Source organism: Rousettus aegyptiacus, unplaced genomic scaffold (assembly GCF_014176215.1).
Source record: "Rousettus aegyptiacus isolate mRouAeg1 unplaced genomic scaffold, mRouAeg1.p scaffold_m13_p_6, whole genome shotgun sequence".
NCBI lineage: Eukaryota > Metazoa > Chordata > Mammalia > Chiroptera > Pteropodidae > Rousettus > Rousettus aegyptiacus.
In genome coordinates this window covers 39,371,990-39,391,698 of record NW_023416309.1, presented here as the reverse complement: position 1 = coordinate 39,391,698, position 19,709 = coordinate 39,371,990, and the positions used below count along the sequence as shown (strand labels likewise).

The 19,709-nt window shown below is 44.0% G+C and overlaps 1 protein-coding gene across 1 annotated transcript; it reads right to left on the bottom strand.

Annotated features, from left to right (window-relative positions):
- Positions 1-3,561: 3,561 nt before the first annotated feature.
- Positions 3,562-17,921, bottom strand: SCD (stearoyl-CoA desaturase). The gene is made up of 6 exons (XM_016124258.2): positions 17,484-17,921; positions 16,696-16,978; positions 12,799-12,929; positions 11,486-11,691; positions 9,828-10,060; positions 3,562-7,352 (listed from the first exon to the last, which is right to left on the bottom strand). Exons 1-6 carry the CDS (start codon positions 17,508-17,510, stop codon positions 7,153-7,155), a joined length of 1,080 nt encoding a protein of 359 aa, XP_015979744.2. The 5' UTR covers positions 17,511-17,921; the 3' UTR covers positions 3,562-7,152.
- Between the last annotated feature and the right edge of the window lie 1,788 nt (positions 17,922-19,709).

Below are 19,709 nucleotides of genomic sequence, written 5' to 3'. Positions count from 1 at the left end.
TCATCCCCACAAAAAAAAAAAATCATGTCCACCAGCAGTCACTACTCATTCCCTGGCCCCAGCCCCTGGCAACTAGCAATCTGCTTTCTATTCTAGACATCTCATTTAAAGGAAAGCACACGACATGTGGTCTTTTGTGTCTGGCTTTTTTTCCCTTAAAATAATAATACTGAAATTCTTCTATGTTGTAGAGGTATCAGTACTTTATTTTTTCTGGCTAAATAATATTCCATTATATGGCTATTAAATTGTGTTTATTCATCTCTTCAGGGACATTTGGGTTGTTTATGCACTTGAATGTACAAGTTTTTGTGAAAACACGTTTTCAATTCTCTTGGGTATATATACCTAGGAGAATTGCTGGATCATAAGGTAACTATGTTTTAACCTTTTGGGGAACTGCCAAACTTTTTTCCAAAGTAGCCGTATAATTTTAGATTCCGCCAGCAATGCATTAGGGTTCCAAATTCCCTACATCCTCACCCACACTCGTTATTAACTCTATTTTTTTTTTTATAGCTACTCTAGCGAGCTTGAGGTGGTATCTCACTGTTCTGATTGGCATTTCCTTGAGAACTAATCATGTTGAGATCTTTTCATGTGCTTATTGGTCATGTATGTATTTTCTTTGGCAAAGTGTCTATTCAAATACTTTGCCTATTTTTATTTATTTTTACAGATTTTATGGATCTTTATTCTTACATTTGCTTGTCACATGTAATACTTTATTAAAGGAAGACAGCTATATTTTCTGTCTCCCACAAGTTAATAATGTCAGCACTGACATTTAAAATCAGTAAGAATCCTGAATTATTATTTTTTCTCTAACAAAAATTTTTTATTGAAATAACAGAAAAAGCAACAAAATAACATATTTCAATAACATCATAATTTATGATATAAAATATATACATATCAGATTCATGTTTTTATTTTCATTTTTAATTTACTTTAGTAGCTTAGAAACTAAACCTTTGAATGTACTATGTCGTTTCAAGCTTATCAATACTGTTTTAGAACTTTTTATTTTACTTTGCCTATTTTTAAATTGGGTTGTCTTTCTAATCATTCATTTGTAGGAGTTTCTTTTATATTTTGGGTTCTAGTCTCTTATCAGATATGTGATATGCAAATATATTCTCTTATACTGTGGGTTGTCTTTTTACATTCTTGGTAGTATCTTTTGAAGCACAAATTTTTAAATTTTGATGAAGTCCTATTTTTTTTCTTTTGTTATGTTTTTAACGTCATATCTAAGAAAGGATTGCCTAACCCAAGGTTATAGAGGTTTATACCTTTGCTTTCCCTTAAGTTGGCTTATCTATTCTGAGTTAATATTTATTTGTGATGTAAGGTAGTGGGCCAATTTTATTCTTTTGCCTGTGGATTTCAGGTGTCTCAATTGTCTGAATTGTCTAGGCACCTTTGTCAAAATCAATTGACTAAAAATGTATGGGTTTATTTTTATACTCTCAATCTATTCCATTGATGTGTATGTCAACACTGCACTATCTTGATTACTTACTCTTAGAAGTAATTTTGAAATCAGGAAACATGTCCTCCAACTTTGTGCTCTTTCAAAAGTTTGTTTTAGCAAGCCTGGTTCCCTTGAATTTCCGTATGACTTTTAATACAGCTGTCAATTTCTATTTAAAAAAAGCAGTTGGAATTTTGATAAGGATTACCTCCAGTCTGTAGATCTTTGAGTAGTATTACCAACTTACGTGAACATGAGATTTCTTTCTATTACCCAGGTCTTCTTTATTTCAATACTTTGTGGTTTATAATCTATTATTCTTATGCACTTCTTTTGTTAGATTGATTCCTATTTTTCTTTTCGATGCTGCTTTAAATGAAATCTTTTTAACTTAATTTGCATATTATTCATTATTAGTTTATATAAATGCAATTGATTTTTGTATATTTATTTTGTATCCTGCAATCTGGCTGAACGTATTGGTTCTAAAATATTTTTTGGTGTGGATTCTTTAGGATTTTTTTAATATACAAGATCAAGATCTGCATATATAGTTTTACTTCTTCCTTTTCCCTCTTTCAATATGGATAGATTTTATTTCTTTCTATGCTCTGGCAGATTTTTTTTTTTTTAGGGTCTGTCGTGGTCTTTCCTCTGAGGAAGGAGAAAACTGGTGGCCACCGGGCATCAGGAATTTTATTTTTGTGATCTTCCTCATTCTTTTCTTAAATTACTTTTTATCTTTTGTCCCATAGTTAAATCTTGATTAAACAGAGCCTTAACTTTTTAATATTTTCCTATACAAAACTTATCCAAAACAAGGGTTCCTCGTTTCGCCCCTACGTGCTCTTATTTTACAACTCACCCTCACAGATAAACTCATACTCCTTTCCTGTCCCTCTCAATCTTGAATTCAACTGACTGAACATATTAATCGAATCCTAAGAACTCTCCCCTTTTCTCTTCTTTCTTGGAAATTTTGCAGATAGGAATAAAAATTAAAAAAAATAAAAAACAGCCTAGGATCAAATAATAAACACAGATTACTTGGAGAAAGCACAGAAGTGAATAATCCGAGGGAAAATAGCCAGGTGTAAAACAGGAGGAAATGCAAAGAAAGTAGCAGAGCTTAGTAAGGATAAATGAACTTAGATGCCAGTTAATGAGAAACAGAGATTTAGAAAGAACGGTGCACTTATAGAAGTTAAAAAAAAAGCACAGTCTGAACATTTTAAACAAAAGAGGGTAAGGGGTAGAAAGCCAGATATTAATTAAGAAAATACCACTATTTAGTTATTAAGGTCCGGCAAGGCCTCAGTGAGTACACTTAGCACTTAATTTTGGATATGCAGAATTACTCTGAGAATCTTGCTTCTTGTCCAAGGCAAGGGCAACCTAACATTTAGAAGGTGAGGGGGGATGGTTCTAGGACATCCTTAGAAGCCTAGGTGTTATTAAAGTGATTCCTGTTGGAAGATGGTGCTTCTTCAAACTGTAAAAAGCCCACCTTCTCTTTTCCATATGAGGATTCCCAGGTGAAGTGGTAAAAGCTAAAGCCTTTTCCATCTTATGATCATGAAGCCCTCTGTATTCTGGCAATTGACAAACTTTCCCTTGGATTATTTTTCTTTTCTTCCTGTTATTAGCATTTCCAGGAAGCCACTTTATTCTGAGGAGGGACCGCATTTTGGAGCAATGACCTGGAAAGCCCAGCCTAAGTTGCAAGGTAAAAGACTGCTTTCCCAGACAGTGCTTTTCCTCCTTCTAACTTACTTCCTCTTGAGTCCATGTGACCATGTGACACAAGAGACCTGGCATTTCCCCAAGGCCAAAGTGTCAGCTGGTGTTAATGTGCTTGGTTTAATGGCAGCAGACTCCTGGTTTCCTGCTGCCAAGGCTGAGTTTAACCTAAAGTTACCCTTAGGGAGGACAAGATGGGTTACTAGGGTATGAGTCAACCATCATAGCTTTTACTTCTTTACTCTTAAAGGTACAGGAACAGGACCTAGATAGTAAGGTGGACCATAGAGATAAGTCCCAGGAGAGTTTGAATCACAGCCAAAAAACTACCAGACACAGTGCAATCGGATTCACTTCACTTTTATTATGAACAAACACAATCTCATCAGTATGACTAGCTTCAGAGTTATTAATAGAAATTATTCCAAAATTATTCTTGGGTCACAAATAACTACTATCCCACATTAAAAAGAAAAAATCCCACCTAATCAAGGAAAAGGTATCCTGTGTATGTTTCCATGGCAATGAGTTTATGCATTCTCAAATTTTGTCTGGCTAGATAGCCACCACTTATCCATTGGATTTATTCAATCTCTCAGAGAGAACCCTATAGATTAATGATAGTATCTGGGACACATGGTTCAAGGTGGACACAAGTTCATGGTGGATACTGCTACTATAAAAATACTCAGGACTTAAGAGAATCCCTCCGCTGAAAGATCCCAAAATGCTTTATAAAAAGCATTAGTCACGCCTCAAAACTGCCCTTTGAGGTAGGTCAGTATTATTATCCCCATTTTAACAGAAGGAAAACTGAGGCACATTATAGTTAAGTGACTTGCCCCAGGTCACAAAGCAAGTCAGTGGCACAGTGGTACAAGAGGCCTTGGCCTTAACCACCTGCATAACATTGACATCCTGCTTTCTTTAACTTTTCATGCTGACCCATTTGAGCTACACTTATAGAGAATACACTCAGGATACTAGCAAACCAAGGAAAAAAAGTTTCCATTTTAAAATGCTATAACCACCTTTTAATCTAAAAAGTTTATAAATCAAATACATTCAAATTACTTCCACCCTCCATCAAATGTGAGCACTTTAATAAACACAGCCTTAAGAAAAGTTTCCGAAATGAAGCCCAGAAGGGAATCCTGCAAATAGTTGTACTAATAATTCTCCAGCCAGGCCCCCTTTTATACCAGCCACTTCTGTAGGCTGTCAGGTACAAAGGAACTCCATAGAGGGAGTAAGGAGGGAGTGAGAGAAGGCTCATATGCAACACTGATTAGAAAAGATGTAAGGCACCCAAAGAAGTTGTCAGCATACCCACAAAGCAAAGATAGTTAGAAATTCAGACTTGATCAGATCTGAGTTTCTGGATCATTAATGCATCATCTGAATTCAACTTTAGAATCTTAAAAGTGTTCCTTACTCAGCAGACACCTCCTACCACACACACACACACATCTATACATACACTAGGGTTCTCAGCCTGAAGACCCTGTCCAGCCTTGTGTAGGGACACGGTGTGGATCAGATCGATAGAACATGATTAGAATAGAAAGATAAAGTTGTTTTTGATCATAAATTATAAAGCAGGCAACTGATGATCTGTGAAATTAAAACTATACAAGACACTTCTAGGGGGTAGGTACACAGGTCAACAGATTGAAACTATAGTGCTCTTTCATTAGATTCTTTTCTACTGAGGAACAGCTCGAAAGACAAAGATACTTTTAGTCCCTGTAGCCTCTATCTATTCAGTTAATACAGAAAGAAAGGCCCTCTTCCCTTTCACTGTTTTGGCTCAGCAGTAGACAGAGCATTTGGTATTGTACATTTCCAATCTTGATAGAGTAAAGCCAGGCTTCTGCATTGATGACTGAGATACAGGGACAGGAGTGGTCCAAGGTTCTAAAAATATTTACGTTGTTTTTTTCCAGACCTTTTCTATACTATTGTCTGCCCTAGGTTGAGTGGTGGGGAATGCTGGTTAGTTTGCTGAACAGAGACGCTGTTCAGCAAAGTTCATAGCATCTTAGATGCCAAGTCTCAGCCAAAGCTTTGCAGTGTACCCCGGCTCCAGGGAACAAACAGAGCCTCCTTTTGAGTGAGGGACTTTGGAACTTGCTTTTGATTCTTGTGCTTCCCAGAAAAGACTAAGCTCCCTCTTACTTCTACCAGCATTGCACTGTCAGCTAGGAGCACAGACTAAATCTGGGCAGGGTGAATGAGCAAAGAGGGAGCATCTAGCATTCTCTGTGGTTCTGACCCAGACAGAGGAGACTAAAAACAAACTCTCTTTACTCTGTGGCTGGCTCACCAGCATGACACAAGTACTTGGCTTGGCTGTGCATTGTGAGAGAGCTCTTGAGCCAAGGATGTTTCTAGTAGGGCTTTCCAGCCTTGTCTTGAGTCATCAACATGGCAGGAAAGCATAGGGCTGTAGGTGGAGAGACTCTGGAGGCCAAGTGAAAGTGGCAGCTAGCTTAACTTTATAAAAAGAAACAGTGGTTCAGTGACTCTGAGCATTCTGTCTGCAGGAGAGGGAGCTGACTGGACAGCAATAGCTATCACTGCTTCTGAATACACACAAAGGAGGCTGCCTGTCTAGGGTGGGGAATAAAAACATCAAAGAAGAGACAGAACCAATAGGAGACATCTGACAGAAAGGATAGAGCCAGGAATGGATGGATAATCAGGATAGTTAAGACTCCTATCTGCCCCCAGGCAGTCCTAGACTTTAGGCTAGTTGTTAATAGATTAGGAATGAGTGAAAAGGTCTGACCCTGTGGGAAGAAGCCTTTTAGTTTTTACTCATTCCAAGGAGAACTATAAGAGAGTTAACATCTAACTTGTTTGAATAACCAGCTTTAATATTAGGATACCCAATAACTTGCTTAGTAAACTTCCGAATCCAAATCCCCAGGCAGGATGTTCTCAAAGTCCTTCTTCTGTAAAGTCATCTCTCAGGAACTGCCTAAGACCTTGTTCCTCAACCTCTCCATCTCCTGTCCAGCAGTGAGGGAAAGTCAACAATCCACCTAATTCCTCCTCTTATTCAAGCATCCCTCTTTCAGAGGGACTCTAATATTCCAACCAAAGTAAATCTGTATACACACACACACATCCACACATGTGCGCGCGCGTATTTACGTGGGACCCAACTCTACCTCCTAAAAGCTTTCCTTTTTTGGAATGCTCACCACTACACCACAATGCATTCCTTTTTTGGATGTCTGGAAATGCTGCCGCCACTTTATTTCTACAAGGGGAGCTGACCAATATCCTGATGGCGAATTGGCAGAACGGAAAGACGAAAGATGTCTGATTGCAGCAGAAACTTCTTGCTTACTTACTTATCGATCATACCATGCATGCTAACTCTCCCCTCTAACAATTTACCTGCTTTAGAAGCTTCATGCCAAACACACTTTTCCATTCCATCTAGCAAATGCCTAGTCTGAAGATAATTAACAGATGATTTCCCAGGAGATTTTATCATGTCTCTAGCTTGAGCCACCTACCTTGAAGCTCAGGACAGCTCAAGGAAAGTTACCTAGGGTAAAAACCACTAGCTTTGGATGACAGAAAGGTTGTCTGGGCTTCAGAAGCTGAACACCCACCAATGACTCACCAGCTGCTCGCTTGGGAGGCAATGAGGGGGAAGAGAAAGGAAGGTGGTAAGAACAAAGCAAAGAAAGGAGCAACATGTCTAGAAGACAGAGAAGAGAAAAAATAAGTCTATTAGCTTGCATCATGAAGGCAGAGTTGTTGGCTTTCAATACTTTTGCATTTTAAAAGAATACTGTACTGGAATGGGTTAACATCATTATCTTTAGCATCCTTTTAGCATATTCAGTAGTTAATAAACAGAACATTAAACCTCTGCCTGGCTGGCTTTTGGAAAAGGAACCCGAGAGACCCAAAACTCAACCACTCTTATAGCTTCCATCTCCAGTTCTTTTAACCCTAGCCAAGATGGCTGCCTTGGATACCGTCTTCCGGTCATAAGCCAGACCGAGGGCAGCCATGCAATCGATGAAGAATGTGGTGAAGTTGACGTGCCAGCGATATTCACTGGTGGAGTAGTCATAGGGAAAGGTGTGGTGGTAATTGTGGAAGCCCTCACCTAGAACAAAAACAAGGAGAAAAGTTATGGAGTTCTACTGTGGATTTGTCTTCCCGATCTTGGCACAATGGTTACTTAGCAGGGTACTTTAAACCTAGCAGAAACTTGCTGTTGTCCAATCAACAAATAAAACCAGTCTCCTCTACTCTGAACCAAATAGATCCCCTCATAGGCATCTTAAGAAAGGAATGGGGAGACCCTGTTCGGCCATGGATGTCTGGGAGCCTAAGGGTATTACCCCAAGGGTACAAGAGACCAACAGAATTGGGCAGCAACAGCTACAAGTCAGAAGAAAGGAATCTCAGCCCAGGAGCCCAAGATTCCTCAGCCACTACTGGTTCAATAGGCTGCTCTGACTTTGAATTCTTTGAGCTTTGCACGGCGATGCTGATAAAACATAAGCTCTCTTAGGGAATCAGAACCAAAATGCTTAGATATTCCCTCTAACCTCTGAGAGTCTGAGATGAGCAGTTCACTTTGCTGGATAGAGGAAAAACCAAAGATTCAGGATAATTTCTGTAATGGGTAAAACTTTGGAAACTCCACAGAGAGTTCTTCACCCTTTAGCACTCTTCTTTCTGAATCGCATTCAACAATAACAATACTGACCCTTCTGAGGCCGGGGTAAAGCCGGGTAAAGGATAGTAAAAGAGCACATTGAGCCCGTTGAAGATCAAAGAACCTCAGTAGAGTAGTAATGATAATATTAATAATGACCCAGTGAAGGAAGTCCTGCAAAGTAAATGACACCATCCAAGGCATCTCCAGGTGCATCCTCTGTGACACCTAAGTATCCACAGTATGAACTGAGTAGGAGGGTGGAATGATCCCAAGGCTAAAGGTACTGACAGAGGATTCCTAAAATTTCCATAAACAACTTTGCAGCTAAGCTCTATATAAAGTACTAACCAGGCCTATACTTATCAGATTTAAAACTCAATCAGACACAAATAGCCAAAGGAGGTTACTGAGGGGGGGGGGGCGGAGAAGAGGGGTCATTGGGTAGAAGAAGAAAAAGACTTGCAAGTGGGGCAGCAAGAAACAGGCCAAGAAAGGCTCAAGGGAGGTCAGGTTTGGCAGAGAGATGAACATGTGACTGTGCGGAGGTAATTCAAGAAGAAAAGATTAAAAAGGCAGGAAAGGGAGCTACAGGAGAACAAAGGGTGAAGTGATGAGGGAGGGGAGCAGCAGGTATGGAGAAATAAATGATAACTGAGGCAAAATAAGATATTGGGAGCCACTACGAACTGAGAGAAAGAGGTCGAAGTTGGGGAAGCTGGCTCTAGATCCATTTAAAGTACAGGATAAATCTCATTTCAGAAACTTCCATTTCTATGAAAATCTTAGACTTATAGGGCCTAGATGATTTATTTCACACACGGTTCAGAGTAAAAACATGCCTCATGATAGAAGATGCCTGAAAAGAGGGAAGAAAGGCATAAAAGTTAAAAAGAGATGGAAAAAGACATTTTTTAGTACAGATAGTAAAGATGGTCAGGGCTGAGAATATAAAGGAAGATTTTAAAGAGAAAAAAGTGAATGTTAGGCCATGGTGTGTATAAACATGGTGAACAGTGAGGTTGCCTAAACTGGATGACCAATAGCACTAATCACTGGGGAGGAAGAAAGGCCCCTGGGTTTGCTTAAGGCAAGCTCATTTTGGGCCTTAGTTAAGATCTACATTTAGTTGAAAAGAGTGACAAAAAAATGGAGACAGATGGTAGAACCCTGTTGTGCTTGACTGGCTATGGGACCCATATTAGAGGGAAATAAATTCATGAAGAGCTAGCATTAGATCAGCAAGCAGGCACTTGTGATCAAAGTAACTGCTTTATTGGGAGGTCCTTAAGCCATATTGGGGGGGGGGGGATATTCTTAGAACACGATAAAGCAGAAGAGAAAAAAATAAAGGACAGAAAACAAGAAAGGTAGGTGGTGAAAGGGTCACCAATAGTTGCTTCGATGTGCATCTTGGCATCACCAAACGATAAGGCATGGCAAACACTTCAAGTACGGCCTATCTGAACATAGGAAGGAGATAAAAGACAAGTTTACTGAATTAAATAAGTATTTAGTCTGTATTTTATAGAGCATATTTAACTATGAACCACTAGGCTTACTGCCACTGACACTCTTGTTCTTTTTATGCATTCCCTGCCCCGAATAAGACTGTAGTGTAGCCTGGAAGTGACTGGAAAAAGGAAAACCCAAAGGGGCTCATTATACATAGCATCTGGAGATTGTTTTAGAACCTGGAATCAAAGGCATCATTATTTTTTACCCTTTCCTTTTTATATAAGACTTGTTGCCTGACTCCCGAGAGTGTTCTAAGATATTGCCCCTTAGTTTTAGGGCAGAAAAACAGAAAGAAAGAGGTCATAAACAGATTAATCTGGTCTTTCTGGCTCCTGGCCTCGCCTAATACCCCAACCAGGAAACCACTAGATGTGGTCTAGCTGTGGACTGTTGACTTACCCGCAGCTCCCAGTGAAACCAAGATATTCTCTCGGGGGTTAATGGTCTTGTCATAAGGGCGATATCCGTAAAGGTGGGCAGCACTGTTCACCAACCAGGTGGCATTGAGCACGATGACATAACGCAATGCAACGGCAACGTGAAAGCTATGTAGAAGCGTTTCACCCCAGAAATAACAGGGCACGATCGTAGGCAGGATGAAGCACATCAGCAGGATGGCAGGCTTGTAATACCTACGTTGAGAGATCACATACAGAGTCAGTAGAGAGAGGACTCTTAGACCTACCTGGTTTCTATTATTGCTGGGTTGAACTGTCTCTTTCCTTTTACGTTGTGAGTACAGTGTGGCAGGAAAAAAAGCAAGAGGAAATGGAGTGGGTATGTAGTGTTATTACCTCACTTTTTAAATGAGGCAATGAGGGGTTAAATGACTTTTCTGAGACTGCGCCACTAGGAAGCTGTGGAGTGAGGACTATAATGCTGCTCTCCAGACTCTAAATCCATTGCTCTTTGTTATGGTAGCATAACATCATGTGGGTAAAACAGATGAGGTACAAATCACAAAGTTTTCCTGCTTAGGCTGTTTTTTCACTCTGCCTTTGGGCTCCTTTCTCTTTCCTGCCAGTGTTCTTTACAGTCCCTGTTTAGTGTCTTGCCTCCATTTCCGGCCAGCCATCCTCTAATCCTTCCTCTTCTTGTCTCTCAGAGAGGCACCCTCAGTGTCCTTGATGCCTGCGTGTCTCTGTCCTTCCGGAGGCTCTGTCCCATTCTTCATTGTCTCAATGAAGGCCACTGACTTGATTTCTTACATCTCTTCAGCAGTCAGGCCTTATACTCTTACATCATTGGTATTCCCTGCATCCGACTCCTTTCCATTCCTGCCGCTGCTCCCTTAAAATGGATCCCCACGATCTCCCAACTTGTGGCCCAGGTTCTCACTCTTTGGCTCAATGGTTTTCTCCACATGTCACGAGAGTGACATTTCTAAAGCATACCTCCAACCATGTCACATTCCTGCTCAAAAAAATTTTAACGGTTTCCAATTGCCAATCGAATTAAATCCCGTTTGCTTTTAAGATGCTATAAGAATAGCACCAATCCCCCTCTCTAGTCTTAATCTGACCACACCCTGTACTTCAAGCAAAAGGACTCTGTCGCCAGAACATGCTTTCCACTTTAGCTCATTCTATTGTTTGTACTGTCCCGTCCCCTCTTGCACCTGTGAAAATCCCCATCCATCAATGGATTCCAAAGCTACTTTCTTCATAAACCCTTCCCTGATGTTCTCTAGTACTGTGAAATCTTCCTCCCCTTTGTGCCTTTTATTGGTACAGAAAATATTTTGTCATGCATCATAGTCATGCAGACACTTGACTTACAGGATACAAACTCCTTGAAGGTAAGGCCTATGACACAGTCATTTTTGTTTCTATGACTTTCTAGGTCAATAAACATTTGTTGAATTTAACTGGTTTAATTAAGATAGCTCAGAAAGGACAACAGTCTATGGCTGTGAACCTTGGGCTGTTAAAAATTAGGGTTGTAAATTATGACTTTGAACATTCAGACCATTTTCTCAGCTCGTGTTAAGTCCTAGAGAAAAAAGGGGGGGGGGGTCCCAAACACCAGGTGACCAGCTCCATCGCTACTTCACTCACCTCCTCTGGAACATCACCAGCTTCTCGGCTTTTAGGTCAGACAAATCTAGCAAAGCACCCTTCTCTTTGACGGCTGGATGTTTGCGCACAAGCAGCCAACCCACGTGAGAGAAGAAAAAGCCACGTCGGGCATTGTGGGGATCAGCGTCTGTTTCTGAAAACTTATGGTGGACACGGTGATCTCGGGCCCATTCATAAACATCATTCTGGAGGGACAGAGAAGAGGAAGGACCACATGAATAGGACTGGATGCTTCATGAAAGTTATACGATAGGCAGAATGGAGGTAGATCAGACAGTTTCATTATGAGAGAATGGTGCAATTCTTCAACAAATGTTGGAAAAGATCTTTGTGGGGTGCCTAAGCCCTAGGCAGGGACAACATGAGACAGGCAGCCTTGTGTTCTAGGGTCCTGGTCAGTGGGTAAAGCTGCAAGAAGCTCCGTTCTGATTCCTGGCAAGACACAGCTTATACAACTCGATGTGTCTAGGCGTATAAGTCATGAGCATGGTCACATTCCCAAATGACCTCTGAGACGAGACTCTCTGTATCCCTTAAAGAATGTGCCAATAACTTCCTTCTCACAGCCCCAACATCAGGAGCCCTCAAGGTACAAAGTTTTGTGGCACAGATGATTATGCGATCTGTTAAGTACCTGGGATATTGCCATGAAGACAGGGGACAGATTTGGTTGCTTTTTCCCCCTTTGCTCCAAGCTAAGCCCCATAGCACAAGCTTGGGCTATGGGGCTTAGCTTGGCCTATTGCTACCTTTTAATAGCGAGGAGTTTGCTTTCCCCTATTTCCTTCATTCTATCTCTGCTATAAACTTTCTGCCTTAACAAACCTCAAAACTTGACTTAGCCAGCCTGGCAGCCCAAGATAGGACCATAATGTTGGTCTCTCTAACCTCTCAGTGACACAATTTACTCATCTATAAAATGGGGATAATAACAGTACCTACCGCCTAAGATTGTTGTGTGGATTTAATGAAGAAATCTATGTCAAGTGCCTAGACTAGTGCTATAAAAGTGTTTGCTCATGACCTGAAAACAGCAGAGTTCATGAGTCTGTGAAACAGCCACTTCAATCTCATCATGGTGGAGTCCTAAAATATTCACCTAAAATGGTGACTCTATTGCCCAATGTCTGCCCAGGAAACCAGTGTCTGTTCCTGGCACTATGGCCCCTGAGGAGAGAGGAAAGTGAAATGCTTTGTCCATGTGTTGCTTCTCTTCAGGTGCTAATCTCCTCCATCTGCTCCCGGATCACCAACAGAGTGGAGAAGAGAGCTGAGCAGAGCCAAATTCTTACCTGGAATGCCATGGTGTTGGCAATGATCAAGAAGACCCGTAGGGGCAGCCGAGCTTTGTAAGTTCGGTGACTCCATAGGCGATGGGCTCCTGCAGTTATGCCCAGGGCACTCATCAGATAGTAGAAAATTCCTGTCAGGAGTAAACAGTTGGGGGGGAGGGGTGACCAATCTGGCAAACATGATGTTCTCTGTATGGCCGAGTCTGTGTCTTCTGAGACTTCGGGTGAGGTTCTGCTTTTCTCTGAACTTCAGGGACACCTTGGTCTCTTAGGTCTCTTCGATTTTACTAATCGGAAAATGTCATCAGTCTCATCCCCTTGAACTAGGAATTGGAATAAGCTAAGGAATTCCAGGAACATCAGAAAGGCAGGACAGCCAGTTGTCATTCTCAGTTATGAGGGACATTATCCTGGGTCCCATCTCCTTTGGGTCTTTCTCTAAGGGGTTAAGGACCACAGACTACTTCCACAGAGCTTAGGACCTAGGGTGGTCTTAAAATATTTAAGAGCCAGTACAGTCTGGGCATTCACCAATTCGAGGGCCTCTGGGTTCTAGGGGACACTTGGGGAGCTCAGAACTATGGCTATTTACCAACTGGTACAAGGCATTTCAATATTTTAGCAGGTAGTGAGGCCACGTTAGGGGACAATCCACCCTGTACATAAGTCTTATCTGCACAATGTCTTAAGCTTAGCTAAGAACTTTACATTCTCTGATTTAATGGATACCTTGAATGGGCTTGCATATCTTCACTTGCAGTAGAAGAAAAAGATGTTCAGAGAGGTTGTGTTTATCTATAGTCACAAGGCCAGTAAGAAATAGAGCCACAGTTTGAAACTAGGTTTTCTGTCAACAAGCAGTTCATATTCTAACTATACTATCCACCTCCCCAAGATCTACACACAGTTTCTGTGTCCCTCCTTTCAGCCTATACTCTCTTTGGCAAGGCTAATTCTAGACAATGGTGGGATACACTCAAAGCTGTCAGTGAAGCACCCCAATGCTGTCCTCCTTCACCTTCCTGGAGGCCTGCCAACTCACAAGGTGCCAGCTATAATCTCTAACTGGGAAGCAGTTTGCTGGATATACCCATCTTCCTCTGTCCCATAGCTCTAGTAGGCAGGGGCTAAGGCCTTGGTAGATCAGTGACTGTTGACAATGTTTCATTCCTAGGGAAACAGCTAGAGACAATGGATCCTCAGTAGCCATAGAACCTAGCCGCAGTTGGAGACACCACACATTGTAACAAATTGTCCTGTGTTCTCCAACCATAGTTAGCAGTTTCCTAAACAGCCCTCATCCCCTCCCCTACTCGATTTTCCTCTACCCTATCCTATTCCTCCTTCAGAATCTGGAGTCAATCTCAGTGAAAATTCTGTCTCTTAATTCCTCTGCGCTAAGATTAGGGCCTCAGGTAGTTTGCTGGCCTCAAGCTATGTGGCAATTATCTTCCCAAATGCAGTATCTGCCTACAAGGACAGCTGAGCCATAGCCAATGAATCGCCAAGAAAGGGGGGGGGGGCGAGGCTTTGGACATGAAAGCAGAAGCACTCAGCTCAGAACCAAGGAAGCTACTGGAGTTGTTTATGCCACATGCGACCCTGGCATGTTGGCCCAGAAAGCAAGTAAGATCTTGTTATTAACAGGGGAACTGAGCAAAGAACCCAGGCACTCTGGTACCTTTTCTGTGAACACCTCTGAGCTTGTCAAATAGAAAGCCTTATGTCAGTCAGTTGGCAACTCATGCTCTGCTAAAGTCCAAATAGATGGTTAAGCAAAATCTTGTAGCTTTGGTCCTAAGAAAGAGATAAGTTTTGCCCCTTGGCCCTTGGCCCTCGGCGTCCTCAGGGCCCATCTCAGAGGCTTTCTGAACTGCCCTGAGTCTGAGAAATGCTGTAATCACAACCAGTCCTTAATTTAACACTGTCCTTAGGGATTAAAGGAAAGGTGAGGCCAAGCTCCTAAAATTCTGAAGGTGGGAACTCTGACTCTCCCCGCCCTTTCTTGTTCTTTAAGACAGAGGAGTTCTGATATCCCCATACTGAGATGGTCATTCCATCAGTTAGTCCATCCACCATAGGGCCTAGGGGCAGGAGTTAAAAAGGCCACCATCCAGCCCGTGTGCCATGTTTCTCTGTCCAAAGGTACAACACACACCCAGGGGCAGGGCACAAAAATGTGGCAGGCATGGCCTTGGTTTAGGGATAGCATTCTGCCACCTACACCAGCAACGAAGGGTGGGGTGCAAGCAGAAGCAGTCTGGCCAAACTCTGGACTTAACCAGGCCTATAGGGAGTGCTGAGGCTGGAAGGGGCTTGCAGGCAACAAATCTACTTGTGAAAACTTCTCTCTTGGGGAGAAAGAGTGGAGAGAGGAGTCCACAGTCTCCCTGGGGAATCCTTATCCTGGCTTTTGATTCCTCATGCTGTAACTGAAGTTGGGCTGGGTTTTCAGAGGGGCTAAACAGATGTCTCCCTCCCCTCTCAAAAAAGAGGAACCCTTCTGGTCTGCAGATGAACTGATTTCCTGTACCTAGCCAGCTCCAGCAATGATACACAAAAAAGCTAGGAGCACCACCTTCCTAATCCTAAAAAAGTACCAAAAGTACTGCTGTCCCCAGTTTGTACCTGGAAAGACAGATCTTGAGAGAGGGGATCACCCAGATGCATTTCACTGTCTGTGGCACTGAGAAGATTTCCCAAGACAAAGCTCTATGGAGTAGATCCCACCATCTTTAAACCTAAGAGGTCCTGGGAGAATCAGCTAAAACTTGGTTTACTAGCCTTTCAACATACCTCCTCTCCAAGAGTGCAGTGGCACCTGAGACTGCTCTAAAAACCCTAAAGTTTCCTTGAGAGAGAGAGAGCTGGCTCACCACTCTCAGAAAGTGGTGATGCAGGGCCCCTGGGTTTTTAGATTTCTCTGGTCTCCTCTCCCCAACTCAGGCTTATGGTGGCAGAGATGAAAATGCCTGGAAAGCGCATGTGTGTATCCAGGGGGCAGGACCCTATTATCAGCCCATACCCATGGATCCCTGAAAAGGCTGACCTAATGGCAGGTCAGGGACAGAATTGGGAACTCATAGCAGCAGCCTCAAGGCTGGGGATGCTTAGGGCTCTCTTTTCTGGCTTCATCTGGCTGTCCTGGGAAAGAGAGACTGCATGGGATCAGGAGGGAGGGGCCGGAGCAGGATAGATGGGGAATGGGACATAAAACAGTACTTCAACCTTATTTCATTCTAAGGACATTTCGCTGAGAGGTGCATACATTTCCCTGGAGACCTACATGGAGTCACAGAGCACCACAACTATTTAACTTGGGTCATATAGGAGCCTTTTTCATTTTTTTCTCTAACAAATGAGCCTGGTTGGGCCAAGAGTCAGGGCAAAATAATCTTGTGGATAACCATATCTGTTTCTCTCTCTTCTATTAACTCTCCTCCTGAGCAATTTCTCTTGCTATCCCATGACTCTGCTGAGCTTATACTCCATCCCTTGAAACTGCTGGTCTTGTCGCATGTTCCCATGACTCCCAGGTAGGGGCCTTGATTCTTTTGTGGCTTGCAGGGTTGGGACAAGCAGCCAAGCAAATGGCTTGAAACAGAAAAGCTCTTTCAGGAAAAGCTAACTCTTGCACAAGTCTACTCACTTTAAAGCCCAAAGCACTTGGTCTCAGGGCTCCCTCCCCAACACTCATATGAAAGGACCCCCAGCACTGACACTCCTTCCTCTCACTTCCCCGAGGCTCTGTTCCCAGCCCACTTGTCCTCTCAGGCCATCGAAGAGAAATGGCTGAGCCTGAAAGGGCTGGTGCCTCTGTTCCATGTAAGCTCCTAGTTTATTAAAGAGTGGAGAGAACCTGCAGTACTGAGTCAGGAGGACAAGAAAAACTCTTACCCCAGAGACAGGTGTAGACATGGCAGGTGGGGACCAATGTGATCCCATACAGGCCTGCCAAGTGTAGCAGAGACATAAGGATGATATTCTTCCAAACATATTCAAGCTTGGGCCTTGGGCCCTCCTTATCTTTGTAGCTTGGGTCATAAATGTCATCTTTCATTTCAGGGCGGATGTCTTCTTCCAAGTGTAGGAGAGTCTTTTCCAACTTGCTTTCTTCATTCTGCAGGATCCTGGAAGGAGGCGCTGTGATGGTGGTGGTGGTGGTGTAGGAGCTAGAGACCTAGGAGAGGAAGGGAGAGTCAGGAGAAGACTACACGTGGAGGCAGCAGGGGCCACGAACTCTCTCATGAAGCTGGGGGAAGTGCGATGTATTGGAACAGACTCTGCTCCAGTACCCAGGTTAACTGAGGGCTGGATCTACCCCGATGGAAGAAAAAGTAAGTCCCCGGGAACTGTGCAGATAGATTGCGGAGGGCCATGAAACCTCAAGAAGGGGCAACAAGGAGTAAAACACTCGCATCCCTACGAACACACAAAGGAAAACCCGCAGGCATACATACGTATAGGTACCGGCACGACCCAATTTTTCTTTAAAGCTTAAGAAACAAAAGTTGGAGAACCAAGTCCCGAATTACAATCCACATTCCCAACAAATGAAGGCAGTACAACTAGCAAAAGATGGCTATGTCCTCCGCAGAGATCTCAACTCCTCCGACGAGTCACCTAGAAGCCCAGCCAGCGCCGGAGAACCCACGCGGTCTGGGGGCCAATGCTGGGAAGCTCACCTCCTCTTGCAGCAAGTGGGCCGGCATCTGGACTTTCTGATGCTGAGGTCACTTTCTCTGGGCTGACTGTGGAGTTCGGGACAGCCTCAACAGCGGGGAGACTTCGGTGGCCGAGACCGCCTTTGCGCGACGATGGGCGGCGCTGCGCTCGGAACCCTTCTGGCGCTGTGTGCGCTGGATCGGTGTCTGGATCCGACCCGCTGTGCGTAGATCTCTCCAGGCTGGGGATTTAAAGGCTAGAACTGGCAGCGGGAGACCGTAGCCCGTATTTCCTCAGACGCTTTTTATTCGCTGCCTACCGGGGCAAAGTACGAAGAGTTGGCTTGCCCTGCGAGCCCCGCATGGGCGGAGGGGGGAGGAGAAAGAGCCTAGGAGTACTGGGAGATGGCCACGCAAAAACCGGACGCCGCAGACTTGCCGCGGCTAAGCCGCCGCACCTCCTGCCCCTGGGGACATGCTAATGGGCTTCTGTAGACTCTGGCGCGTCATTGGCCGAAGGGAATTTGGTGCCACCTCGTTCTGCAGTTCTCATTGGCTCAGCGCAATCTGCTGTTCCCTCTGCCGCGAGCTACTCGCTCCCCCTCCCATCCCTTTCTCCTCGGCTTCTCTTCCACCGGCTGCTGGGCCTCTGCCCGGCACCCTGCTGCCTCGGAGGCAGTCGGGAGCTTCCTCTCCGGAATAGGGAGAGAACCCTGTCCGGGAATGGGAAGTGGGTACCAGCCCAGGACTGACCCCCAAGCACTACGCGAATAGACGAGCACAGGGGAAGTTTCACGGAAAAAAGTAGAGAAGCCACGGGGGCGACCAGTATGCATAACTCCATCCTGCCTTCCAGTTCCCAGAGACCCTTGGGAGTGGGGACGTGGCTTTAAACCCTGCGGGATTGGGATCATAGGGGGCCTCTCTAGAGAGCGCGAGGGGCTCGGTTGGCTGCGGAACAATGGCTCTGCCCCGCCCACCAGCTGCGCGAAGCTAACCAGAGACCGCTGAACTCTACGGGTCTCGCAGGCGGGCGGTGCACGTCCATCCACATATGTGTGGACCTGCACGCGCGCAGATGTTCAGCCGCTAGGCACGCCCGGCAGGGTCGTTCACCGCCAGGCACCAGTGGGAGACCCCATCCTTATGCCCACGCCTCCAGAACGTGTGCGGGATGTTCTGGAGATTCTTTAGATTGTCAGTGTGTAATTCTGAAACCTCTGGAGAAAAGGCGGGAAGAACAGACGTGCTTTCACCCAGAAGCAGGAGAAAGGGCTATGGGGAGCAAAAATAGCTAACAGGTATGGAATTGTTACTGCAGCCCAATTCACAAGAATCATTTTATTTCATCCTTTATGTGACCCTATGAGGTGGGTAGTCCATTATTCCGTTTTAAAGATGAGGAAAGTGAGATATGGAGAGATTAACAGCAGCTAGTAAGTGGTGGAGCTAGGAATCGAACACAGGAACGTGATGCTAGAGCCCAGACTCTTCATCCCTGCTCAGAACCGTGGGTCCTTGCGATGCTCTGACCTCACTGACCTGTCCCTCACGCCCCCTGTCTTTTCCGAGCCTGTGGGAGCCTTACCATGAAAATAAGCTGAGAACCAAGCAGGCTATGCATCCTCTCAGCCTCCTTCTGCACACATACCTCCCCAAACACTATTCCAGAATCCTTTCTCTGGAAAGAGGAGAAAAATAAGAATTTTTGTGCCAATGATTGGCTTCTCAGGAAGAGAGGCACCTGGGATTCCCTGGGAGAAGGACTAAGGAGCTCCTTGCTGGCTACTAGTCTCAGGGTCCTGCCAACTCTCTGGCTAGTCACCAGGCACCTCCATTCCAGTCCTGGATCCCTGTCTAGTGCATAAGCTTTGGATGAGACTACGTGTTTTCAGAAATGCTTGGCACGTGGGAGAGAAGTCCACACACATGCTACTCCTTTTCAGGCCCTCTCTGCAATGTCTGATTTGCCTAATTCCTCCACCAACCTCAGCATTACTCTTTAAGGGAGAAGATTCAGGGTTTCTTTTGGGGTGTACTTTTAATTGTGGCTGAAAGTGCTTTACCATTGAGATCAGCTTTCTTTCTCTTTAACGGCCTACATATATTTGACCTCGTTTCTTCTAGACCCTGGAGTTCATCAAGGAACAATCTGAAAAGTCAAGATTTCCTGGAAACTGCCCTCTTCACCATTTAAACTCTGATAGATATTACTGCTGGTATTACTTAGTACTGGCATTATTATTT